The sequence below is a fragment of the Talpa europaea genome (assembly GCF_964194135.1).
Source record: "Talpa europaea genome assembly, chromosome: 4".
NCBI classification, from domain to species: Eukaryota; Metazoa; Chordata; class Mammalia; order Eulipotyphla; family Talpidae; genus Talpa; species Talpa europaea.
The window spans coordinates 25424251-25452163 of NC_140070.1; the positions used below are offsets into that span (position 1 = coordinate 25424251).

General features: G+C 40.2%; 1 protein-coding gene across 5 annotated transcripts in view; it reads right to left on the reverse strand.

The window, feature by feature from the left end:
* PLCH1 (phospholipase C eta 1) overlaps nucleotides 1–27913 on the reverse strand; it is a gene marked incomplete at both ends in the record, with an annotated part of 163199 nt that overhangs the window by 75410 nt on the left and 59876 nt on the right. For all 5 annotated transcript variants that reach the window (XM_084231687.1, XM_084231686.1, XM_084231684.1 and 2 more), the window contains one exon: nucleotides 1613–1759. In XM_084231687.1, coding sequence (XP_084087813.1) covers nucleotides 1613–1759 — 147 coding nt within the window. The remainder of the gene's footprint in view (nucleotides 1–1612; nucleotides 1760–27913) is intronic.

Consider the following 27913-nt stretch of genomic DNA (forward strand, 5'->3'; position numbering starts at 1 on the left):
TTGCCCTCCCAGGCAGTAAATCAGCATGTGTTGAAATCTATGACTGAAGAATAGATATGCCCTTCAGCACAAGAAGACTGGTAGTAAAGGGTAAATATGTTGAATTTATAGTTTATATTCTTACGCAGGAAGACATGAAAGACCTACAACCTAGGTGGGTGTTTCACAATATGTGTGCAAAGATAGTTGAAAATTGAAGGGGAAAAAATTAATGGTGACCATATAGTGTAGCTAACTGTGACTGGCATTTAGAGAGAGAAGGAATAACTACACTTAGAGGGTGGAGAGGAAAAAGGGTGGGGGGAGAGGCACACCCCAGGGGAAAAGGCAGAAAGAAACACTCAGTCCACTGGAGATGCTGAATAGATTACAAAGCCTGAAGAGACCAGAGATTAGCATAACTTAGTAGTGAAACAGTACTGAGGAGAGGCATTGATAAGGATGCACACTTTAAAACATTGTTTTTTGTTTGTTTGCTTGTTTTTAACCATGAATCAGATGTGCTGCATGTCTTAATTGACAACCCATAAATATGTAAATTCCTCCCCTCTACCTTATAGCAGAGATCCAATTTTCTTCCGGTATTCATTTAGTCCCCACATGACTCATGGGGAATGGAACCCAACTCAGCCCCAGTGGTGACTGCACTGGCCCCATTCCTGTTTCCTTAATCAATAAGGTGTGGGGATGCAACTCAGTTTTAACCAAGCAGTCACAGAGCAGTGAGTCCTGCTTGCAGGAAAAGGTCTGGAAAGGGAATCTTCGCTCCTAAAAAAGGAAGCACCAGCAGAGAAAGCCCTTTTCTGCATCTTCACTGTCATATCAGTTAAGAGTCCCAGGATAGCTGAAACCGTGTTTCTTCTGCCTTGGTTACAACATGAACATAGAAAAGACAGAGCCAAGAGCACAGAGGGCAGAAAACCAGAACTCAAATTCCCATGCCTGGATCTGTCCATCTCTGAGTTTCTTGTGTGAGATAATGAATTTGATTATTAGCATGTAAGTCGAAGGTCTTCTCCTATGATTACTTGCAGAGGAAAGCATCTTAACTGATAAAGGAAGAAGAACTGATTAGTCAGGAGACTTCACAACAGGCCACAGAACAGCTTCCTGTGCAAACGGGAAGGAAGAGCAGATGAGAAAGACATTACAGGGGACTCAGCAAGGATTTGGTGCTGAGTGTAGAAGGCATGAGATTTTTAACTAGGAGTAGAAGGTATTCTATTTGAAATCATTAAAACAACTTCATCAATACACTTTAAAGTCCACTGTATATGAAGTTCTCCATGTTTTATCAGAAAATAAAATACCTTAGGCTATAAAATCTCATACTCCAACTAAATTTTACATATATCAAGTTCCCAACATAGGAAAAATATTAGCATTTACAACAATCCAGGCAAGAAGTCTTTTATTGGATTTAGTCTCCAAAAAATCTAAAAACAAAAATAGTCATCGCTTACTCTTGTTTTTCCACATAATTTAACAACTGACCCCAAAACCTACAAAAAATATGAAAGTTCCACATATCTGAAGTTTCCAAACATTCCATCCAAAAAACCCCATGAGTTACTGTCTCAAACCAACCAAACAACTCAAAAGTTGGTCTTACTTTTTGCCTTCTCGCTTTTTCTGGAGGGTCTCCATCGGAGGCGGGTCCGGTGCTCGTCGAGGTAAAACAGCCGGACGAGCCCTTTGGTCCCACGCTTCAGCTTGATCATCTGTGTCCCCGACTGCATTACACTCATGCATCTTTCAACTGCAAGAGAGATTAGAGTACATTCAGCTCTCACGCAATGCACATAACCATTGGTGCTCACAAGACTTACTATCAAATAAAATCTTTGATTCGCCCCTAAAGACTGTAGGAGTTAGAAAACAATTTGGTAGAAGAACTCTAAAAAATGTTGTTTAGGAACTGAATAATTAGAATGAAGCCAGTAAAAACTTCACTGACCACTGACTGAAATAAAATCCTTCTTCCAGGTAAGCAAAGCATTACTACTATACCAAGTCATCTTTTGTTCTAACTGCAACATATTTTTGGAATAAGACCAATGATCAGGGCCTCCCCAGTGGCGCAGCGGTTGAGCGCTGGGTTGCGAAGCTGCCCGCGGCCTCTGCAGCGCCGGTTTGATCCCCGGCTGCTCCCCGGACACCAGAGGAGGGTCCCACATGGCGCGCAGACCTCTCCTGCCGCCCGCTGCTCCCCTCAGCAGTGTACTTCAGTCCTTCTGCCTGCTCTGCTCCCCGCTCTGGCTCTGGTGAATTCTCTCACCCTCCCGCGCTTCTGACTGTACCCAGTGCATGTATAAATAAACAAATCTTAAAAAAAAAAAAAAGACCAATGATCATTTAGCCTTTGGGTTTATATTCATAAATCATGTACTGTGACTTCAGTTAAATCTTGGGAATTTTTATATACTCAGTTGTAAAAACACCATAAGATAATATCTTAAAATGCAATCAACAGAAATTCAATTGGCAAAATGTTTCAAAAACTGTTGAAGTTAGCTGGTGGCTGGCTATGTCTTCATATTGTATTTTTGTGTATGTCTGAGAAAGACTAACTGTCTTTCAAATGTAATTAGAAAAAACAATTTTCACAATTAAACATAAAACATTTGTTGATGAATTAAAACTGCTGGTATTTTCCATCTAGGAAGCATAACTTGATGATTACATTCAGGCAACGCCCAAGTCACTTATTAGCCTACTTATTTGAATTTTCTCTGCCTTTAAATGAATCTTGTTAGAAACGTTCATCTACTGGGGTTGCATGTCTCCCCTTTATTGGTAATTGGAAATACTTTCTTTCCATTTCAAGTGCTATAGGTGGCATGTCAATCACCCCACCTAAGAAATGGGCACCTGACTTCAATTTGAACAAATCTGATTCCCTCCAATTCTGAGCACAGCCCTGATGACAATGGAACTGAGCCACTGCAATGGCCAAGACTTAAACGCTGTCAGTTGGCCACCCCAAGATGCCAGGGTTGTCACACTTACTCTTCCTGAGGACAATAAATTATTCCATTTTCTCTTGATTCTGTGATTTATTCACCAGTCTTCCAAATACACATTTATTATATCAGCCAGAAACAGCCTTTATTTCACCAACTGAAAGTTAAGCACATAAATAACCTCTAGAGCACAACTGGCTCTGAGTACCTACCTTTATCAAGCAGCCTGCTGTTAGAAACAGATAAGAGAATACAGTAAATAAACATCAATAACATCACATTTTGGCTTTTTTGGCTAAGTGTACTGGTCTTCACCAGGAAAGATAATTTGATCCCAAAGTTTAATATTGCATGTTCAAAGCACTCATTAAAGATAACTTCAACATAACCAGCTTTCACTATTTCCTCTACGAAGAGCTTTTTCTTCAAAGAAATCAAGGGAAAACTGTGCTAATTACAGCATGGTTTAGGATATGATACTGGAAGGAAAACGATATATAGGCTGTTCTTACTCATTTTATCTGATATATCAAATATATAATAAAAACATTGCTGAAGAAAAATGTTTCCTTTGAATCAGAGAGGCAGAAATGTGACTTCTGGACAGTCACACTGTCCCTCTCACACCAGTAATTAGAGAATAGAAGAGTGTCAGTACCACAAGATAAAATCATCAAGTTCAATGGTGATGGGACACAGGTGCTTATGGTGGTGAGGGGAGAACTCTAGGGACTACATCTGAGGGGAGAAATCAAATACTGCCCAAAATGAACAACAATGTAAGAAGACAAATTTTAAAAATTAAAAAAAAAAATCAAGTCCAACCAACCAGACCAGAAATTCCCAAAAATTCTATTAGGACTTCATTGGCCACTGACAATAGGTCACATTAAGAAACACGTTCATGGAGGGACAACTTTCTCCAGGGACAGGACTGTGTAGTGAGGGAAGGCAGATCACACAGAGACACTGCCTTTGACTTGAAAGAGTAGATTCCATAAAATAGAACAAGAAACAAAGGAACCAGGAGGTGTTCCAGTGATGTAGGGTGACAGCACCTCCTCACACACATCTCAGTAATCCGGTATCTCAGGAAATCTGCAACACAGGTGACAAATTCAAACAGCTACCAACATTGACCCCCCCATTCTCCTCATGATAGCCTCAATATTTTAGGACACAGTGCAGTGACCTTCAAGAATATTAAGGGAGAAATGCCCACCAGCTCATTATAAAACACACATGAATTTTTGTCTGTTATGATCCAGACCTCACTATGTACACAAACTTGACATACTGGTTGGAATCATGATATTTAAGCCATTTGGCACTCAGCTGCTGTTCATTTGTAATATAAACAGCTTTCTATGTTTCTACACATTCTTACTAATTATTTTAATGGCTGCCTAACAGATAGCATAAATATTTAAAGAGCAGAACAGATGAGTTGAGGATTATATTTCTCACTTTATTACACAGAGTTTTAAACTCTTAACAGAGTCTCAGCTGTAAAATGAAAGGCATAACAAAGTGGTCTACAAGGTCCTTTAGAATTCAACTCTTTAAAAGGATCAAATCTATTGTTTCTGTCACAGTCCATTGAAAATAAGTAAATTTCCTTTGGGGTTATCAGTTCACTAAATCCTTGAAGCAGAAATTGCTATAAAGAACTACAGTTCTGATTTGAAGTAACATAATAGAAAGTATATACTATGTGGGAGCAGATTCCCAAAATTTCCACTAACTGTGATATCTCGGAGGACTTGTTTGAATACATGTTTGAATGTATTAATACATGTTTGAATCAGAGAGAATCACATTCTGTGGGACTGTCATACACACCAAATGATGCAAATATTTTTAACAGTTCATATATTAAAATCCATATGTTTTAAATGTAGGATCCAATGTCCTTCATATACTTAGAGTTCTGTGATGAGCTTATTTTACATTTCCATCACTCCCAAATCTCACACCAAATGGAAGTCACGCCCACACTTATATCCATAGTCCTAGAAATCACTAAGTTACATTCTATCTCTAGAGGTGAGCCTCTTCTGGATATTTTATGGGTATTTCACACAAAATATGACCCTTTGTGTCTGAAGCCTGTCACTCAGCATAATGTTTCTGAGGCTCCTATGATGATGTGTTTGATTGGGTTTTTTCTTCTCTTCCCCGCTCCTTCACAAGCTCTTCCACTGCCACTTAGGGTAGAAATGACCATAAGAGTAGATGGTTGAATAAAATGATATGTAACTATGAAAGATAATATGGAAGATCTCATGAACTGCTATGGAATAATTTTCAGGATATATTAGTAAGTGAAAAAAGCAAGGTATAAATAAGCATATACACAGAGTTTGTGTAAGCAAAAGATGGGATTTTTTACCATGTACAAATATCTTTTTCATTATAAAAAGAAACACAATCAGGATAACCCAGAAAACAATAAAGCTGGTTACCTAAAAGCATGGGAAATATTCAAATGGAAAGGACAAGAGTGACTCTCATATCCTATCTGCTCGAAATTACAATTAAATCAGCAAGAATGGGGAGGTAAAACACAGAAAGTAAACATACACACACATGTGTTTGTATTTGGATATACACACTCTTGGCTGTGTGCATGTGTGTATGCATATATTTCCTACCTCTGTCTCTGAGAAGGCCTAAAGGAAAAATTTCCAACATTCATAAGCACATGAGCTGCCCTACCCATACTGTTTTAATATTTTTTTAAGATTTATTTTTATTTAAGATTTATTTTTATTTATTTATACAAGCACTGGGTACAGTCAGAAGCACAGGAGGGTGAGAGAATTCACCAGAGCCAGAGCGGGGAGCAGAGCAGGCAGACAGAGTACACTGCTGAGGGGAGCAGCGGGCGGCAGGAGAGGTCTGCATGCCATGTGGGACCCTCCTCCGGCAGCCAGGGAGCATCCGGGGATCGAACCGGCGCTGCAGAGGCTGCGGGCAGCTTCGCAACCCAGAGCTCAACTGCTGCGCCACCGGGGAGGCCCACCTACCCATACTGTTTTAAAGGTCACCATGGAGGCCATAAGAAAGTGTCAATTGTGCTCTTCTGTAAACACATCTATTCTAGGGCACTAATCATCAAACTATGCATAAAATAGCCAAAAAAAATTCCAGATCCTCTTAGAATCAGCAAAATGTCACATTAAAAACGTGCACTGATTTTTGCCAGCTTCCTTAGAGTAAATCTAAATGACTGAAAGGGATTCACTTCAGATAACAACTTAGTTTCTATATGGAAAAAAATGCCAAAATACTGTAGGTAATGTTTCAAAGGAAGGAAAGAGGGGTCTCCTAAAATATCAGAGCAGGAGCAATGCATATGTGCTTACCTCTCAACACAGACCAAACCATATTTGGGACCCAGTGTGTAGTGAGGACTGACCCCTTGTGGATGGGGACACAGTAGGGTGACAGTCAGTGCACAGGCTCATAACAGGAAAGGGACCGGGACCAAAGAGAGCTTTGGGTCTATCACTACTGGCCACGTGGACTTCAGAAAAGTCACTGAAAATCTGGACACTTCATTTCCCTCAATCAAAACACATGCATTTTCCTGTAAGGTCTTTGAGTCCATAAAACATTGATCTAACTTTTATAAATAATACTTTATCTTTCATTATAACACACTTCCAGTTCATCCAAAAACATTTTAGAATAAATTTAGAGAAAATAAAAAAGATGATTAAGATGTGCGTCTCTTACATTAAAAATAATTTTAGTGATATTTATATTTAGTGATATTTGTTCTTTCTCAGTGAATGGCTTGACATAAACAACTCTTCCCTGCCCGTGGTTGGCCTTGAAGCCAAATTCTATTCTTATGAACTGAAGTGCTTACAGACAACCATGGAGAGCTCTACTTTTATTAAGTCATGATTCCCCCCAGTGAAGAGCAAACAATGTGGAGTTCATTGAATTTTTTTTTTTTGGTTCCTCCTTGCCTAAATCACTCCAATGTTGTGGGAAAGTAAATTGGTGCAGCCCCTTGGAAAATAGTTTGGAGATTCCTTAAAAAAACTAAAACTGGAAATACCATATGACCCAACAGTCCCCCTCTTGGGTATTTATCTGAAGAATAGGAAAACACTAATTCAAAAAGATTTTTGTGCCCCTATGTTCACAGCAGCATTATTCATTATTCATAGCTAAGACATGGAAACAACTTAAATGCCCTTCAACAGATAACCGGATGAATATGTGTGTATGTATGTATGTGCATATATATAAGGGGCTGCACCAGTTTACTTCCCCACAACACTGAGCAAGAGATTCTTTTTACCATACCTTTGCCAATATATATTTGGTTCCAGTGGTCTTTTTTATAACAATCCACTTCACAGAATACAGTGACACTGATCTATAGTAAGTAGAAAATTAATGTTTTTGAGCTTATGTTGAACTAGAAGTCTACATATTAGATGGAGCGAAATTTTGAATTTGAATTTGAATTTTCATACTCCCACCTCCCCCCACAGGATAACACTAAACTATATATATATAAAATCCGTAGAATACTATCAGCTCTTAAAAGAGATGAAATATTGCTTTTTGGGACATGAATGATTATATTAAGGGAAATAAGTCAGAAAGTGAAGATAATTATTGAGTGGATTCTCTCAAATGTGGAATATTAAAAAATCAAAGCAGAAGCTGCAACAATCACAACAAAACAACTATTACTCTGAAAAATACAGTGGCTACTGAGGAAGAGGAAGGGGGCGAGAGACAAGGGTAGAGGGAGGCACACTAGACCTTGGCTTATACACACACAGACATGAAAATGTACCCTCAACTTTTATATTGTTTTGAAAATCAATTTTTTTAACAAATGAATAAATCGGGGAGGGAAAAAAAGGCCACAGACCCTGTTCCAACATGTGTCCAGTGATATGATGCTGTACTAGATATGTGAAGGCAAAATTCCCAAGTCACAATAAATACTGGCTTTCATTTTTTAGAGACATTGCCATCTAACAAGCCTTTTAAATGGTTATCCAGCCTGCTAAACATTAAAGGTACTGGGGACCTTCTTAGAAGTTTTGAGCACAAAGCCCACAACATATCAATTAAATCAGCATCTCCCAGGGTAGGGTCAGGTATCTGTTACTCTTCCCAGGGAGTCTACTGTGTCCAGAGTTAAGATGATTGACCTATATTATCTCACCTATTCCTCTTAGTATCTCTGAAGTAAGTAGAGATAACTAATTGCCCTTCACTGTAGAGTAGATGAAACAGATTAAAAGAAGTGAAGGATTTGTCTGAAGTCATAAAGCTAATGAATGGCAGAGCCAAGGCTTGAAATCAGGTGCCCTTGAAACCCAGGGCAGCTCGTGTTCCATTTCACCAAGTGGAACATCTTTCTCCAAGCCCCAGTTAGGTTACAAAGTCAGTGATCATGGGTCTTTTAACCCATGATCTTGGGGTTAAAAGTGATCATGAATCTTTCTCTAAATGTCTGAGCTATAAAAATAAAAACCCAGATTTGCTGGCTCTAAGAACCCCTTCTACCACGCAGTAATCAATAATATACCAAGTCTAGCTTTCGGACATTTTATGTAAGACTATTTCATGGGATGACAAGACTGGTATATAGCATGAAAAAATTAACAGTAAAGTAGGAGACAGGATACTAAAACCAAGGATAATAAGGAATGGGGTTGGGGGGAGGTTAAAAATGGAGAAATTCAGAAGAGACAGAGTTTTAGTCTAACCCGTAAAGATCAAAATAAGAGCACTTGGTGCACTTTTTTTGTTTTTTGTTTGTTTTTGTTTTTGTTTTGTGGGACCCTCGCCGGTGGCCAGGGATCAAACTGGCGCTGCGGAGGCTGCAGGCAGCCTCGCAACCCAGTGCTCAACTGCTGCACCACTAGGGGAGGCCCCACTTGGTGCACTTTTTAAGAGTTTAAAAATTCTAGGTCTTTGCCCATTTCTTCCCTCCAAACCAAAAGTATGGAAATAGCACCTACGAATATTTAAGTGAATTATCCTTTCTCTACCACATGAAAAAACATCAGACCTTAATACTTGTTATTAAAGCTGGAAAGTCAGTTTCACTTATTGCTTACTCCTAATTTTAACTGTTTTGTGAGTGACAGTAGGCAAGGGGCAATTTATTCAGCTCTATCAGAAGTCTTAACATTCCCTAAAGCCAGTAAAATATTTTTTCTTAGGTTTAGAAGACCTGTTATATCAGAGCATAAATGTATCTCTAATGGAGCATGTTAAAAGGAATCAAAAGTTTACCATGTCACACTTTAATTTCTAGGTGTTGCTTTATTCTTTGACTGGTAGTCAGGTCAAAAAGACATGCTGTTAAGCGGAAGAATGCCTGGATGTTAGGAGACAGAAGTGCAGCCCTTAGACAAATCTCATTTGCTCCCCAATCCTGGCTTGTTTTCAAATACAGACTCTTAGACTATCTCCAGAGAGCCCTGTTGCCTGAGAATCTGCATTTTAAAAGCTCTCACAGGCAATTCTAAGGCCCATTTAAACTTCAGTCACTATGACTGCTACTGCTTAGCATGTAGTCAGAGGGAGCCAATCAGCTCCCCAGGCACCAGCCCTAGAGTAAATTTAAGGTCACTTTCATTAGAGAAGCAGACTTAATGTTCAGTTGTATATTTGAACATTACCATAGGATTTCACACCCACTAATTATTAACTAGATAATAAATATTCTAGTTAAAACAAGATGAAAATATATGAACTTCTTATTTTTAAATAAACAGTATTGCTTCACTATAGTCTCTTGTCCCCTTGAGGGTGTTCACTACTTCACATTTTCAGATCTGTTCTAACTTGTACGTAGCCGTTAAGTGAGCGCTCTCTTAGGTTTGTTACATTTGAGCCTTAACAACATCAGCATTTCACCTGATCCTCATTTCATCTAACCTGTCCAGAGTCATTTCTGAGAAAAGGAAGATAACTCTGCAGGATACCTACACAGTGCACTACATGCACTAAACAGAGAAAAAAGTTTGTTGTGGTTTTTATTACCTAAATTATTTCTTAAGGTCACTATGCATACTTTCCATCTACTCCTGCATTTATTGTAACTGCATTGTGTACTCTATAGTCTAACAAATTCATATACCCCAGTGGTTGTCAATTCTTACATTCAAATTCCTATTTCCTTTACCAACTATTGGTTTATGAGTTAATCTTTTGTTAAAAAGGCGGGGGGTGGGGGTCAAGAAAGTAATTCATTTCATGAAAACTATCCTGATTTTGTCCACAAAGGTCCTACTGCTGTGTGCCCTGAAGCTCTCCTTCTAAGTGTTAAATAATAGAAATGGAAGAGGCGATTGATTACCTGTTCTCTAGAAAACAAAGTGCCCCTCCTCCCAATCTTTATTGCTCTCAGGTAAGTGGTTCCCCAGGAGCCACAGGTTTCAGAGACACCCACTGAGCTAGAACCTGCCAGCCACAGCCAGTCGGAAATAAACTTGTACGGTATTTAGAATAAGTGCCTTATCTCTGTGGCAGATTTGGGGCGGCGGGGACAGGGGGAGAAGGATCCATGCTTTTAAAAAAAAAAAAAAAAAACAGGTCAACGGATGGTAAGGAAAATGCCTGGGAGAATCTCCTCAGGTTTATTTTTCAAAAGTCATTTATCCTCATCCAAACCTTCATCCTAAAATCACAAGCTTCCCTCTTTTAATTAAATACCACATAAACATCCATGAGTGAGTGTTTATCACAGCCTATCTGTGGCATTTTGATTGGAGTCAATATTCCAAATCACTGCACTCCAGATCTTAAAATCCTTTTTTCAATCTAAAATGGGAAAAGATGAAAACTGAAAAATTCTTTGAAGCAAAGTTCGCATATATAATCAGAGCAGATGTGCTGTAAAGTTTTCTAAATAGCCAATTCCAGGGAAAAAAGGCTAGCACTAAGGGCCTCCCCGGTGGCGCAGCGGTAGAGCGCTGGGTTGCGAAACTGCCCGCCGCCTCTGTGGCGCCAGTTCGATCCCCGGCTGCTCCCCGGCCACCAGAGGAGGGTCCCACATGGCGCGCAGACCTCTCCTGCCGCCCGCTGCTCCCCTCAGCAGTGTACTTCGGTCCTTCTGCCTGCTCTGCTCCCCGCTCTGGCTCTGGTGAATTCTCTCACCCTCCGGTGCTTCTGACTGTACCCAGTGCATGTATAAACAAAACAAACAAACAAATAAATAAATAATAAAAAAAACCACGCCTCTTAAAAAAAAAAAAAAAGGCTAGCACTAAAACCTTGATTAACTGGATACAAAATTTGAGTCTATGTTCAGAAATAATTATGCACGCTAACACACGCACATGCACAAACAAACATTCACACCTTTAGAGCTGTACAAGGCTGACCACCAAGCAAGAATAAACAGAGCTTAGAAGTGCCCACGATTATCTTATAGTGAGAGTGTGTTCTGTGCAAAAACATGGTCACCTATAAGAACCGACAAGGGACAGAGAAAGCCAGAGGCAGAGGGAGTACCAGGAGTGGATCCATGAGTAGATAATACTAAACACAAGGGTGGCAATGATCTAGAGCAGCAATTGAGCAAACTTTCAATGGTGAGGAACAGAGTTACCAGGAGAGGACTAAAAGCTAAAAAGAGACAGTAGGGCCTCCCCGGTGGCGCAGCAGTTGAGCGCTGGGTTGCAAAGCTGCCCGCAGCCTCTGCAGCGCCGGTTCGACCCCCAGCTGCTCCCCAGCCACTGGAGGAGGGTCCTGCATGGCGTGCAGACCTCTCCTGCTGCCCGCTGCTCCCCTCAGCAGTGTCCTTCGGTCCTTCTGCCTGCTCTGCTCCCCGCTCTGGCTCTGGTGAATTCTCTCACCCTCCGGCGCTTCTGACGGTACCCAGTGCTTGTATAAATAAAGAAATCTTTAAAAAAAAAAAAAAAAGTTCCTGATTAAAAATAAATAAATAAATAAATAAAATAAAATAAAAAGAGACAGTAGTCCAGGAAAGGAGGAGGTGGGAAGGAGAGATGACCAACACCCAACTGTTCTTTTTAATGTCAGAAGCAGAAAACACAGGCAGGGTCACATGTGACACTACTTTTCAGGTCAGCAAAATGTAGGACGCATATTTCAATCACTATGGACTTTGCAATTTTAACCACATACACAATGTTATATAACTGAGTCTGTTGTCCTAGAAATTTTTCCAGAGTGAGGATTCCACAATTCCTATAATGTAGGCAAAGAATAGTGGAAAAGGATAATAGTCCTAGTGGAAAAGGATGATAAAAGTAACTCCATGTAAAAAATATCCATATAACCTAATAGCAAGATTCAAAATAAGCACTAGATCAAGAGAAAATATTTGCAAAGATACAGAACAGAAAAAGAATTAATAGGGGGTCGCCCTGGTGGCGCAAGGGGTTAAGCACGACACTACAAAGCAATCCGCAGCCTCTGTAGCACAAGTTCCATCCCCAGGCCGCCAGGGAGCAACCCACATGGTGCGGTAGACCTCTCCCATCTCATCTGCTGCTCCCCTCAGCAGTGTATTTCGGTCAATCTGCCTGTTCTGTGCCCCACTCAGTCTCTGGTGAATCCTCTCACCCCCTGCATTTCTGGTCTGTACCCCAGCTCTTGTATGCATAAATAAATAAATCTTTTTTTTAAAAAAAAAGCATTGAGAAATCCAGAAATAAAGAAAAACTTTTAAAAAAAGAAAAATACTTGTGATATAAGGGGTTCCTACAAATCAGTAAGAAAAAGAAAATAATCCAATTAAAAGTAGGCAAGATGATATGAAGAGACAAATCACAGAAGTAGAGACCAATGTAAATATAGAAGAAAATGTTTAACTTTGCTCATGGAAAGAAGTTTAAGGAGTGAAATAATATTTCACCTGACATGCAAAAATGTGAATGTTAACAAAGCCACTGAGAATGAAGTTGGGGGACTCATGATTTCCTGTTCCTAGAACACAGAGTGCCTGGCACACAATAGTGACGCTGACATTTCAATTCACTGGATTAAGGAATTTGCTTCTCCCAGTGAAGAGATCCCAACTCTTGTCTATTGTCATGGGGGGTAAAAAACTAAAGAGTAATTTATGAATAAAAGCTAGGGATAGATTTTTGTTTATCTCAGGAACAGTAATTTCCATAACTAAGAATCAATGTTAATGATGTAAAATAACTATTAGCTGAAATGGTAATCAATGTGTTGTCACTTCCAGAGGTGGGAAGAAGAGAACATGATTTGAGGATAATAAGGATGTCCTTAATAATAAAGAACATGATTTGAGGATGTTTTGTTAGCCCTCACAGATTGTTGTGGAATCACCCAAATAGGTGGAGCACTTTCCCAATCAAAATATTTCATTCTCCCAGAACCCCAAGTGCAATATAGGTAGATTTTCCCAGCGGGTCTTTGGCCTGTCCCTGAGATTTCACCCTGTTATCCATGAGGCAGCATTCCTGCATTCCCTCTAGCTCTGGGGCCATTTACATGGTATCTACCATCTCCACTTGCTTCTCGTGACTCCTGCACTATGATGAATCACTCAGTGGTAAGACTTTCATATCACTTTGGTATATTTTACATGATGGAAAACGGACAAAAACCTAGAAAAACTTTATACCCAAACACTGCATCAAAAGATTCCAGATGAGGGCCTCCCCAGTGGCGCAGTGGGTTGAGAACAGTGCTGTGAAGCTGTCTGCAGCCTCTGCAGCACCGGTTCGATTCCCAGCCGGCTAGGGAGAATCTCACATGGTGAGGCAGACCTCTCCTGTCTTGCCCGCTGCTCCTCTCAGCAGTGCTTTCAGTCCATCTGCCTGTTCTGCTCTCCACTCTGTCTCTGGTGAATCCTCCCACCCTCCTGCAACTCTGGACTGTACCCCAGCTCTTGTATAAAAATAAATCTTTAAAAAAAAAATTCCAGATGATTCATATTCTTTTTTCTTCTCTTTTGTCTTTTCCTCTTTTCTAGTTAACAAATAATGTTTAAATGAAAAAAAAAAACCTTTTAACTACATAATATGCTATTTGTTCATAAATACTTAGAAAAAGTACTAGAAAAGGCATCTGAAAATTAAAATAAAAACTAAAATGTAATTCTATAATGGAAGAAATTTTTCTAATTTAAAATATTCTGTATCACGTATCACACCCACAAAACTTTCTAATTTTTAAGGGAAAAAATATTTCAAGTAATCATATAACCCTAAAAGTTAGTTCCATAATCCTAAAAATTTGTCATTAAAACATTATACTGGTTAACATTTTAGTCTGACTTGGAGCCACAGCAAAGCAAAATACAGAAAATGATCCTGGTAATTGTAGTAAACTCACAAGAGCATAGTAGACCCAAAGTATATACCCAACAAACAATAGGTGGTAAGCCTTAAAAATGGAATGTACTCTTGTATAAAAATGACTATATCATGGGCTTCCCCGGTGGCGCAGCGGTTGAGCGCTGGGTTGAGAAGCTGCCCGCAGCCTCTGAGGCGCCGGTTCGATCCCTGGCTGCTCCCCGGCCACTGGAGGAGGGTCCCACATGGCGTGCAGACCTCTCCTGCCTCCCGCTGCTCCCCTCAGCAGAAAGACTTCAGTCCTTCTGCTTGCTCTGCTACCTGCTCTGGCTCTGGTGAATTCTCTCACCCTCCCGTGCTTCTGACTGTACCCAGTGCTTGGATAAATAAATAAATAAATCTTTTTTTTTAAAAAATGACTATCAGTTCCCATCTAATGCTAGGCCTGTTGCCAAATTCAATGTATGCTGTGTTTGAACATGATGACTGCACTTGAAACAACAGGACTTCAAATGCATAAAGCTGGAGGCACAGTACAAAACAAGACCCAGGAGATGTCCCTGCCTTTGGGGACAGAGGCTCACCCTACCCAAGGTCACAACACTCAGCGAAGAAGCAAACATACAGACCCTCATTAATCCAGGCTGCTTCCTTACATTTCTGTTCACAGGACAATTACATTCCAGTCTGCCTGCTATTTAAAAATTTTGCAACTGATTCAGCACTCCAATTGCTGATAAGTACTGTAATCAGAAATTATTCTCCTCTAGCAGAACAGGGGTAATTCAAACATCAAGAGTTTATCCCCACATTCCAGATCTGAAGGATAAAAAAGTAACAGCAAGGCCTACATTTCTTTAAATCTCAGAAAACATTTGCAGTACTGTGCAAAGCAGTGTTATTCCAATGATAGAAGAAACTTTTCATGAATAATGCAAAAGCATCTGCAAATAATAATGCAAACATTTAGAAAATAATTACCACCACTGGCCATTTAAATGAGTCCATCTAGATGAGCAAGTGACCAGAAGGGCTCTTTTTCAAGGAACATAATCAACAAAATTCATTGAACAGAAATCACATTTCCAACCAATGCACCTATCCCTCTTCCCCTTCTGTTTTGAAACATGGGGAACCTCGGTTTTAGCCACTCTGGCCAACTAGACTCATCTGAAGCACTTTTCAGAAGTCACACAGTGACCATCAGCTCTGTGAATATGGCTTCACACAGCGACACCAGCAAATGATAATCATTGTGTTAGAGAAGTCCTGTTCTTAGTGGCAGAAATAGTCTAGCTACTAAAAAAATCTACAAGTGAGAACCCCACAAAACCAGCCTATTTGTAGTCACGAAGTTCCCTACTCCAACCCACTTTGGCACATACATATCCCTGTCTCCATCACTACCAAAAAAAAGTCACCCCTTCTTTAAATCAATTATCATGCTTTCATAAAGAATTTAGAAGTATTGAGGACAACTGAATCAAGTTTCTATTTCCTTCTAGAGACATCATCAGCTGAGCAAATCAGCTGCAGAGCCGTGTTTTACTGGGAATTAAATATATCCCAACCAAAAAATATTGTGTTTTAGGGCCGCCCTAGTGGCGCAAAGGGTTAAGCACCACACTACGAAGCAATCTGCAGCCTCTGCAGCATGAGTTCGATCCCCGGGCCGGCCAGGGAGCAACCCACATGGCACAGTAGACCTTTCCTGTCTAGCCCGCTGCTCCCCTCAGCAGTGTATTTCAGTCAGTCTGCCTGTTCTGTTCCCCACTCTGTCTCTGGTGGATCCTCTCGCCCCACCCCTCCCCCCACATCTCTGACCTGTACCCCAGCTCTGTATGCATAAATATTTTTTAAAAATATATAGTGTTTTAAACAATTTTCTGCCTTCTCTTCTGTGTTGTGAGACAAGGCCTCTGTCAATTTGTATCTGTCTGAAGCCATGCCCAGCAGGCACTTTAAAATATTTGATCACAAAATATTTTGAGGGGCTCTGCTTGAAGGAAGATGTTACAAAAGAAAAAATAATGCTGATATGGTTTATATAAAATTAAAAGAGGAAGGAGAAAAGGAGGTAAAAGTGGGGGGGAAGGAAAGAAAGAGGGAGGGAGAGATGGACCACAGGCAGGAGATGAGGTCCTACATGATGATGTGCACCCTTGGGAATGAAGAGTGGTCCACGCTGCTGCATGAGCCAGGAGAGCTCTGCTGTTCAGTTGCCACCTTCTCAAATACATCATAGTATAAAAATGCCAACCAATGCCCTCTGAGGCAATGTATTTTAGGTGTCATATACGATCTTGTCATTTTTTTTTAAAGATTTATTTATTTATTTATTTATACAAGCACTGGGTACACAGTCAGAAGCGCGGGAGGGCGAGAGAATTCACCAGAGCCAGAGCAGGAAACAGAACAGTCAGATTGACGAAATACACTGCTGAGGGGAGTAGCAGGTGCAGCAGGAGAGATCTGTCGCACCCAATCTTGTTATTTATTGTCTGTCTCTCCCACTAGAATATAAGTTCCATGAAGTTAATGTTTATGTTTGTACTACCGTTAAATCTCCCAATACCTGCCAGTGGACACTCAGCGTATATTGATGAATAAATCAAAGGGTAACCCAGGCAGAGTCACCATGCTGTTGCAGTCCTGACTCCATTATTGCTCTTACTTATAAGATAAATATTTAGAGGGTTATGGGTTCAAATTTCTGTCTTCTCCAAATTTCAGTGAGTGTTTTAACAGTTTCAATAACTTAGCCCAAAGCAGACCTAGAAGACTCTATGAACTCTCCACTGCTTATTAACTAGGGTGGTAGGAAATTTTACCATGCAGTACAAAATTAACTGTTAATTTTACATATCCTTACAAAATGATCTAATTGTTTAAAGTCAAAACAGCTCACAGAACATAGGATGTCCACCACTAACACAGGGATGCATCGTACACCTCAGGGGCTGGCTGTTGCTCCCCCAAACAGGAACACACAGTGTGCAGCACTAGTGTGGTGTGCCTGAGCATAAGCAAGGTGGGGAGTGGGGTAGGAGGCGGGCACAGTCCTTAGTTGCACCACCTAGTGATGGCCGGAAAACAAAGAATAAGGGCTATCCAAGGCAACATAACCCTCTGTGCCCCCCAAATCACAAAGCCAATAGTAGCATTGCCCTTTTGTTTTCCCACAAGCTCACGATGGTGAAAGGTGCCCAAGCTGGGCGCTGGAGGTCACCAGGACCAACAACGGACAATTGGGGCTAGTTCCTGAGTAATGATAAGGAGATAAGGAATAAAGACTAAAAGAATCCACTTTATACAGAGCCAGAGTAAGACTTAGGTCTAGGATGCAGAGTGTAAGCTCTGGCTCCAGAAAGGAGGCTAATGAAATCTACTTCCAATAGGGTTCAAACCTGCCACTTAAATAAACAGGGTCCAGGAAATATAGGAAAGCAGTTCCTCTACCCAAAACTGAACCCAAAATCATGCCAGAGAAAATAAGGGAGACATGGGAGCAGGGAGAGGCATTCAGGGACCCACTGTGAAGTAATGCTCTATCTTCTTTAAGGACAGAGTCCAGTGTTGGGTACCTATGTGATTCTGAAGCTATTCTCTCTACTTCTCCATACAGTTAAAATATTCCATATGAAAAGAGAGTAGCTCAATGTTAAGAGCATGGACTGTGAAGGCTAACTCCCTTCATTGTAACAGTATGATACTGATAGCTACTGCATGGACTTTATGAGAATTAAATGAGAAAATGTAAGAAAAGTGCTGGCCTCCCTGGTGATGCAAGGGGTTAAGACAACCTATGAAGCTGACCACAGCCACTGCAGCACAAGTTCAATCCCTGGCCAGGGAGCAACCCACATGGCACAGCAGACCTCTCCTGACTCGCCCACTGCTCACCTCAGCAGTGTATTTCAGTCAACCCGCCTATTCTGTTCCCCACTTTGTCTCTGGTGAATCCTCTCACCCCCTACATCTCTGGCCTATACCCCCATTCTTGTATGCATAAATAAATAAATCTTTTTTTATATATTTTTTTAAAGAGGCATGTATTTTTTGTTTGTTTGTTTGTTTGTTTGTTTGTTTACACAAGCACTGGGTACAGTCAGAAGTGTGGGAGGGTGAGAGAATTCACCAGAGCCAGAGCAGGGAGCAGAGCAGGCAGAAGGACCGAAGCACACTGCTGGGGGGAGCAGCAGGCGGCAGGAGAGGTCTGCGCGCCATGTGGGACCCTCCTCCAGTGGCCGGGGAGCAGCTGGGGATTGAACCGGTGCCTCAGAGGCCGCGGGGAGCTTCGCAACCCAGAGCTCAACTGCTGCGCCACCGGGGAGGCCCAATAAATAAATCTTTAAAAAAAAAAAAAAGTGCTTAGAACAATACCTGACACAGAGTGTCAAACTATTATCAGTGCCATTTATTTAATAAATAAAAAAATTAAAATCTGCCAGCTCTATTACCAGCTACATTTATATGGCCTCCTTTGACATCCATCTCCTTTTTCCTACTCATACATTTCTCAAACATTCCAACTCCAAAATGTCTACTAATAGTTCTTCTTATACCTCTGAGTATTTCTCAAGCCCTGAAAGTCTTTCTTCCTCTATCTGGGCATTTCAGTAAACTTTTTTTTTTTTAAAGTTTTATTTATTTAAACATATAAGAACTGGGGTAAAAGCCAGAGGTGTGGTGTGTGAGAGGATTCACCAAAGACAGGGTGGGGAACAGAACAGGCAGAATGACTGAAATACACTGCTGAGGGGACCAGTGGGCGAGTCAGGAGAGGTCTGCTGCACCATGTGGGTCGCTCCCTCATCGGGGATTGAACTCGTGCTGCAGTGGCTACAGACAACTTCATAGGTTGTGTCTCAACCCCTTGAGCCACCAGGGAGGCCCATTTCAGTGAACTTTAAAGGATGGGAGCAAAGTGCCAGGGTTTAAGGATGGTGGTGAAGTAGGGAACAACCAATCTCTCAGTCAGAGCTGCAGCAATTATTGACAATGTAAATCCTACAGTCTGCTGACAGTATTACATATGCAGTGCACTTTCCTCAACACTCAAAAGATTTACACTTGATTTTAACCTACCCCACTCTCAAAGATTAGAAATATCCTGTATCTCAAAATAAAAAGTCTTTACAGCTGCAGTACAGCTACATTTTTGACATGTGCTGCTGTTTAAATGTCTGACTTGCAGAGCAAGTTGTAGAGATCCATTTAATACTTAGAGGCCTTTACCTGCAAGTCTAGGAGTTGTCCTCAGATGAAGAGTCAAGCTTTGGGGTAGACTGTCAAATGGATAATTGATTTTTAAGCATCTAATCAATTATTGCTTTGCCTTAAAAATTGAACATATTATTAAATGTATGTACTGAACTATCCCTAAATTACAATTTAGATGCTTTAAGTAAGAGAAAGCAAATGCAAATCTCTTAAAACAGGTTTTTTTTTAATCCCACCTAAGTTTGAAAGGTAATAATGTTATATAATAATAGGAATAACATTATTTAGCAGTTCATTAATTCATTCAAAATCCAAGTATCTTTCTACGCTGTAAGTTTCCAGGTGACTGTTAGTTCAAGGCATCATGCCCTTGTATCTTTTATTATCTTGTATAATTTTATTTCCTAGTATCTTTTTTAAGAGAAAATGAAACTTTCTCAATTCCTCCCCCACATCTCTCCCTGGTCAGTGTTATGTTATGTATTTGTAAATACAGCCTTCATTCATCAAGAAATTGGAATAACTGATCTGATCAAGATTCCCCAAAATTGGGTAGATGGTCAAATTTCCCTTGAATAGAATTAACCTAGTTGAGGATCTGTCATAAAAAAGCAAGTTGTAAGAAAAGAGGAAACTGTTGTTAATCAACAATATAACATATGTAAATCAATTTACACTTCTTGGAAACTTTTTTTTTTCTTGGAAACTTTTTAAATGGAAACTTCTAAGATTTAGTCTTTACAAATTCAACTAAATAATTAAATGTGATGTCCCAAAGCATAATCCAGGAACCAAGTCAATCTGCAAACTGAGTTCAAAATGAGGTTAATTGCAGAAATCGAAAGATTTTAGACAATTTTTTAACTCTGGCAGATTAATTTTGTTTCTGATAAATCTATTAAAAATCTGGACCTTGCATTTTATATCTTGGTTTTTAATTTTTAGTTATTGTTTTTTTATTGGATTATACAAAATTATCAATCCATGATGCCTGAAAATGGTTTAGAAAGCCCAAAACAGTCATTCACCAAAGACAGATCATTCTGTACAATTGGTATAACTTTAATTTAAACGTTATACACAGAACTTATATCCTCAACTGTCCTAGCAAATCTCAGTTTCTCTCCTAAACTGATGAGGTCCAGGACTTTCAGAGGTAAATGTGTGGTCTGAACTTTGGAAAATTTGAATGTAAAACTTTCTATTAAAAATTAAAACTAGTGGGCCTCCCTGGTGGCGCAGGGATTAAAGACACAGCGATATCAAGCTATCGCCAGCCACTGCAGCAAGAGTTTGGTCCCCAGCTGGCCAGGGAGCAACCCACAAGGTTCAGCAGACCTCTCCTGTCTCCCCACTGCTCCCCTCAGCAGTGTATTTCAGTCAGTCTGCCTGTTCTACTATCCATTCTCTCTGGTGAATTCTCTCACCCCTTGCACCTCTAGTCTGCACCCCAGTTCTTGTATGCATAAATAAATAAATCCTTTTAAAAAAATTAAAACTCGCTAGGACTAATATGCACTATGTCAGAGGACCATTACCCTGTGGGCTGGTGAGTTTCAGAAGAGGCCAGACCTTTGACTTTGGCAAGTTCCTGGACATCACCAAGTTAAAAGGGAGTAAGAAAAAGCTATAGATGAATTTGAAGAGGCCAGCTTCCTTGAACAAACACTTTTAGTCCTGTCCTAACACAAGACAAGTTAAAAGATGAGCAAAATGTCATTGTGTTAAGGACTAGATTCAAAGCTAATGTTACTTTCTTCTTCAAATACAAAAATTACCTACATTCAATTAGCACTTTAGCTCATCTTCTATGGGAAATGTGTTCTGAATATAGTCCCACATCTTATATTTATTTTCTCAGGCAGAAATCATGAATTCTTGCACGTCTCCTTAAAGGACAGGACAGATCTGAAGTTAATACCGAGGACTAGGAGATTACCTTTGTGGTTATTAGCATATATCAACAGTACATTTTCATAACCAAATAAAAAACCTCCCATCTCTTTGGGTATGTTTATTCAGTGGATTAAAGTAACCTTTGAAATCATCAACTGCAGAGATAACATTCCATCTCATATTGCATTCAAATTGGGCTCTTTATGGGACTTTTATGAAATTATTAACATAGTATCTTTTTATGAAAAGCTCTCTTGACATCTCTGAGAACACTAACTGGGGTAAAAAAGAAACAAGGGACTCAATTCTAAATTGAGTCCCAGGTTGAAGTTTGACAGTAAAGTCATTATGAGTTTTACTGAAAACATCTACTGATGCCATTTGTTAGGAGAGTATGCTTTCTTCTCCTTATTTATTTCTCCTGGTTACAATGGCACAGCTCTCCAAATGATTTTCTTAAGGCAGCCAGTTTTAAGAATGCAAGTTCAAGTATGTTCCCTCCCTCACTACAGGAGAATGCAATTTTAAATATTTAACAAATAGGTTCATTTGCAGGTCTCCCTGTAGGGGTCTCCTACTTTTCATCCACTATCACTCTAAGAAATACTTTCATGATACAGCCCCTTTAAAAGTTCCCATTATTGAACTTGAAAAATACATGCTATATACTGTCAACCATGCACAGGTCCTCTCCAGTACCAGTTTCTACAATGAGCTAAATTTAAGCCTGGTAGAAGAGAGAAACAAACTCTTTTTCTTTCAGACACTGTGATCTGCACTTCAGACACGCAGAATAGCTGACTTTGACATCAAAACTCATTCTCCTTTTCCCAGAGAAGCCAGCTATGACTTCTTTTTTGGATGCAGGTTATGGTTTCACTGATTTTTCTCTTTGCGTGTAAATGTTATTTGTGAAGTCTTGAACTTCCAACTCTAGAAATGATTTGGGTGAGTTGCCATTTTCATAACCTTAAGGTCTCCAGCTTCCTAGATTATACAAAATCGATCTCGTTATTTAATTAGTGTCAAACTCATAATGTCATACAATATTGCTATTGGAAAATTTCTGCTTTTCCAAAATGTCTATTCTGCTGAATACAACTTCTGAGGAAGTCAGAGTTATCTATAGGCAAATGATTAAAGAGTTTGTCTACATAATACTGAAACAAGATATGGGGGTAAATATTAAAGGAATACAATCCTAAGAAAGCAAGTAAATGCAGTTTAAATGTATAACATAAGTTTCCTCAAAAAGTAAATGAGACTTGGGCCTCCCCGGTGGGGCAGCGGTTGAGCGCTGGGTTGCGAAGCTGCCCGCAGCCTCTGCAGCGCCGGTTCGATTCCCGGCTGCTCCCCGGCCACCGGAGGAGGGTCCCACATGGCGCGCAGACCTCTCCTGCCGCCCGCTGCTCCCCTCAGCAGTGTACTTCGGTCCTTCTGCCTGCTCTGCTCCCCGCTCTGGCTCTGGTGAATTCTCTCACCCTCCCGCGCTTCTGACTGTACCCAGTGCATGTATAAACAAAAACAAACGAACAAATAAATAAATAAATAAATAAAGAACATGCCTCTATTAAAAAAAAAAAAGTAAAAAAGTAAATGAGACTTTAAATATGTATTTCATGCATCTCTATAGTATAGCACCTTAAATAACCTAGACAATAAATATGTGCTAACCAAATGAATGTATAGATTAAAATGATCCACAAGCTACAATTTTGATGGAAAGGTAAAGTCTTGGCTGCATTAAACTTCTCTTAAACTTGCCATCTACCTGAGATCAAAGTCCTTAATACCAAAAACAAAGCCCAAGTCTACTTGAAGACATATGAGATCACTGGTTGGGAGGGGCGGGGGTATCAAAGTGAAATATCTAAGAGTTCTCTGTGTTTTTATCTGGGAGCCCTTGGTATACCTCACCCTGAAACATGGCAGCCTATTTTCATAGCCAAACTCCGCATGTGACTGCTGCCCAGACTCAGGGAAGAATGGAGTCTTACTCTAGCCCAGCAAGAACTTATAATAGAGCCTGACAACACAGTATCTAATCTTTGCTGATCACTCTTAGGAAAGAGATCTAACAGGGAAATGAGGGTGGCCATTTCAAAGCCTGCCAAAGCAGAGTAGCTGTCTGTGGAGGAGGAGGTGGCAGAGATGGAGGTCAGAGTTAGGCAGTAAGAATTGTCTGTGCTCCCATTTTCTGTCTCTGGTCATCCTTGAATTCCTTGAGATGCCTCAATATTCAAAATTACTGGATAACAAAATGTGGGTAAAAATTATTTTAAAGATTTATTTTTATTTATTTATAAGAACTGGGGTGTGGGCCAGAGGTGCCAGGGGTGAGAGGATTCACCAGAGACAGAGTGAGGAGTAGAACAAGTAGATCTGAAATACACTGCTGAGGGGAGCAGCGGGTGAGACAGGAGAGGTCTGCTGTGCCATGTGGGTTAGTTGCCTGGCTGGGGATCAATCTCATGCTGTGGTAGCTGACAAGCTTGATAGTGCTGAGACTTTAACCCCTATGCCACCAGGGAGGCCCATAAATAAAAATTTAAATTGAAGAGAAAGGATGCAGTGACAATCTAGACTTCCCTGAAAGGTTCTGGGATTCACTGAAGGGTTTTGAGCAAAAAGAGACCCACCACTGGGATCACCTTTATAAACACCAATCTGGCTGAGAATAGAGAGCAGGTTTAATGGAACAAGTTTACAATGAAGGGGTTTTTGTGATTGTTTGACAGCCATGGTCCAAGGAAGGATCTAACGCTGATGTGCAGTGCTGCCTGGTGCCAAAATTTAAATAGATGGGCTATGTCTCTTGAAAAGAGCATATGTTATGGAAAAATCTCTAGATATTACATCAAAATTTAGTCTTTGTCACCCCAGCATCAATGAATTATTAGGTTGTTAGTCTAAAATGCCCATAATTATGTAATTAAATCACCAGGAAGTCTCTATTATTTAACTACACTGTATCTTAGAATCTCCCAGGGGTGATATCCTTCTACTGCTTTTGTAGCATGGTCTTTAACTATTCTTGCTGAATATTACATATCCTTTCCTAAGCCTCTGAAAGTAAATGGCAATAAATGAATTCACAAGGTAACACTGAGTAGTAGATACTTTTGCTAACTTCACAAATATCTTTCTTAAATCCCTTAAGATATGGAACTCTATGTATTAATTTAAATATAAATGAATATTAAGGTGGAGTATAAATCAGCTATTGAAATGGGAGTCATGGACCTCCCTTGTGGTGCAGGGGTTAAAGTCTCAGGGCTATCAAGCTATCACCAGTCACTGCAGCATGAGTTCGATCATCCTCTCATCCCCCATACCTCTGGCCTACACCCCAGTTCTTGTATGCATAAATAAAAATAAATCTTAAAAAAAAAATCACTGCTCCAAAGCTCTTAATATCCCTTACCCCTAACAATTCCTTCTAAATAACTATCTTCCAAACTAACTAGCAGAGAATTTTGCCTTTTTGCTCATCTCTGCTAGATATTAAATTAACATTTGGGCTTTTTAAGCAAGCAGGGAATTTAGAACTAAATGTAGAACTAAAACCAAACTTCCCCATTTTCTGGTTCGGGGAGATTAGGCTTTAGGCAAACAACCAAAAAAAAAAAAAAAAAAAGCCATGATAATTAGCTGACCCAATTACAAAATACAGGGCAGAACACACGTACCACCTCTATGCATTTTGGATGGTGTCAGGCACTTGATTAAACAATGGCAGAAAATTCACACAGAGAATTGCTCATATGCGGAAACTCTGTATTATTTTAATTAATATTTAAGGAAAACAAATTGTCCAGCTAAAATGGCCCTCAAATATTGGGACCCTAGAAATAAAATCATTTCATGCAAGGAAATACATACACATTTTGGCTTATTTGGTGTTATATTTTCTTAAAAATTATGAACCATTCATTAGAAATGCACATTTGCAGTTTTGCTTGTTATTAAAAACAAAGGTAGGTTCAGTAGCCCCTAATCTATCTACACAAAAAGCAAAAGGACATAAGGTGGTGAGTTTGTTTATTTGTGGTGGATATTGCTCATTCCTTATACTAGGACACTGTGGCCATCTGCCTACCCTTAAAATATTTTTTAGCCTTCTTTGCCCAAATGTGACTTAATTCTGACTGACGTGATAATAAGTACAACTCATGAGAGGATTTCAATGAAAGGCAGTTTAAGAGGTGGCTGGTTTACTTAACAAGTGCCCTTTTGTTCTCAGTCTTTCCTGCCTTGTGAACATAGACTTGTTGGCTACAGCAGTCATCTTGTAATCACAACGTTTCCTTCAACATGGAAGCTGGCTCTTTTCCTTATACCACCATCCTTCTCCCTATATACCCAGTCTGATACTTACAGAAGTTCTAATGAGAATGGAAGGGAAATATAGAAAAAGTCTGAGACCCAGAAGTATGCAGAGCTTCCACCAGTCTTGATACTGCCTAACCTCAGGATTTTTACACCTAAGACAATGAATTATCTTGTTTATGTCATTGTTACATGGATTTTACATTATATGTACCTAAGCTTAATCCTGAAACAATACCTGTAAGAGCCAGCCTCCAGGAGAGCCCATCTTGCCAGACAGTCAAGCTATGACTGATTCTTACATGTATGTCTTATGTCATATCTCCTCCCATGTTAAATCAAGGAGACACTACAGAGTCTAATAAAAAGTGACCATGCAATTTCCAAAGCTGAGTAAAAAAGGACCTTGCAGTTTCCAACTTGGCTCTTTGGGCCACTATACTCAGGGGTCAGCCAGGCCATTGTCAAAAGGACAATTAAGACAGCTGTGGAGACTCCACACAAAGAAGAACTGAGGCCTCCCGCCCCCGGCAAGAACTTGACAGCCATGTTAAGAAAAGTGGGCCTGGGCCTCCCCGGTGGTGCAGTGGTTGAGCGCTGGGCTGCGAAGCTGCCTGCAGCCTCTGCAGCACCGGTTCGATCCCCGGCCACCAGTGAGGGTCCCACATGGCGCACAGACCTCTCCTGCCGCGCCTGCTGCTCCCTTCAGCAGTGTACTTCATCGGTCTGCCTGCTCTGCTCCCTGCTCTGACTCTGGTGAATTCTCTCACCCTCCTGCGCTTCTGACTGTACCCAGTGCTTGTATAAATAAATAAATAAATCTTAAAAAAAAAGAAAGAAAGAAAGAAAGAAATGTGGACCCTCTGACCCCAGTCAGACCTCTGGGTGACAGCACTATCTGATCACATTCTCATGAGACACCCCAAACCAGAACTACTCCAGACAGCTCTGTATTTCTGACTCAGAAAAAGTACAAAAGGTCATAAACGGTTATGTTGTCAGTGATAATGAAGTGTATGCGTGCCAGTTGGCATTAATTCTTCAGATTGCCCTGACATAATGATGTAGCTCCCACAAAATTAATTTAAATGGCTCATAATCCTTCCAATTAGTAATATTCTGCATGAGCATTCCTTCAACCTGCCCACACGATGCTTGAACACATGTCAGATCCACAGGAACAGAGCTCATGCCTGGGCTTGTTCATCCCTGTTATTTCCCTGATGTATACAACAATACTGTCATGGACATGTGCAGCAAATATGTGTTAAAAAATTGAATAAGTATGTGACAGAAGAATGAAGAAGTAAATGGCAATCCGATATAGAGATCTATTTAATTAAGCAATTTTTCCTTTCTTCTCTGTTGACCAGTCCTGCAAGTACAGTGGCACATTTAGGAGGTCCAGAGTAGTAAATTGAGGTCACATCCTGAACTGGTTTCCATTGCTGGACTACACACTTGTGATTTGGATTCCAAAGAAAGACTTAAGTCACCGGAATGAAAAGTCCCAATGATGTGACAGGTAGGTGTAATCAGAGAGATAGTGCCTGGTGACACAGAAGCGACAAAGCAACAGGACAGGACGGTAAAGGGACATGAGGGAAGTAGCTGCAGCTCCAATCATGCTCTCAAACTTCATCCCCAATTTGAGAAATACTTGACGAGAATTTAGTAAGTCTCAAAGTACTGATTCTAAAAAGTATACCATAAAGGAAACAATATTTTTTAGAGACAAATTTCCAAGAAAGGAAATTTAAATCTTGATTTCATGCTAACTCATATTTAAGTAGTTCTTATTTTACACTTCCAATTACTATCTCTGGATCAGAACAAAAGCAAATATCCCACTTCCTAAGATTTCCCCCTTTAGTTGGCAGGACAGAATGTCCTTTTTAGGGGCCTCCCTGGTAGTGCAAGGGGTTAAGACATAGCACTATGAAGCTATCCGCAGCCACTACAGCACAGGTTCAATCCCCAGCCAAGGAGACCTCTCCTCTCTCATCCACTGCTCCCCTCAACAGTGTATTTCAATAGATCTTCCTGTTCTGCTCCTCACTTTGTCTCTGGTGAATCCTCTCACCCTCTCCCCCACATCTCTGGCCTGCACCTCAGCTCTCATATGCATAAATAAATAAATCTTTTTTAAAAAACTGCCCTTTTTAGAAATCAAACCCAAGCCAACATGTAGCAACATTCAGTCAGTCGAACTCC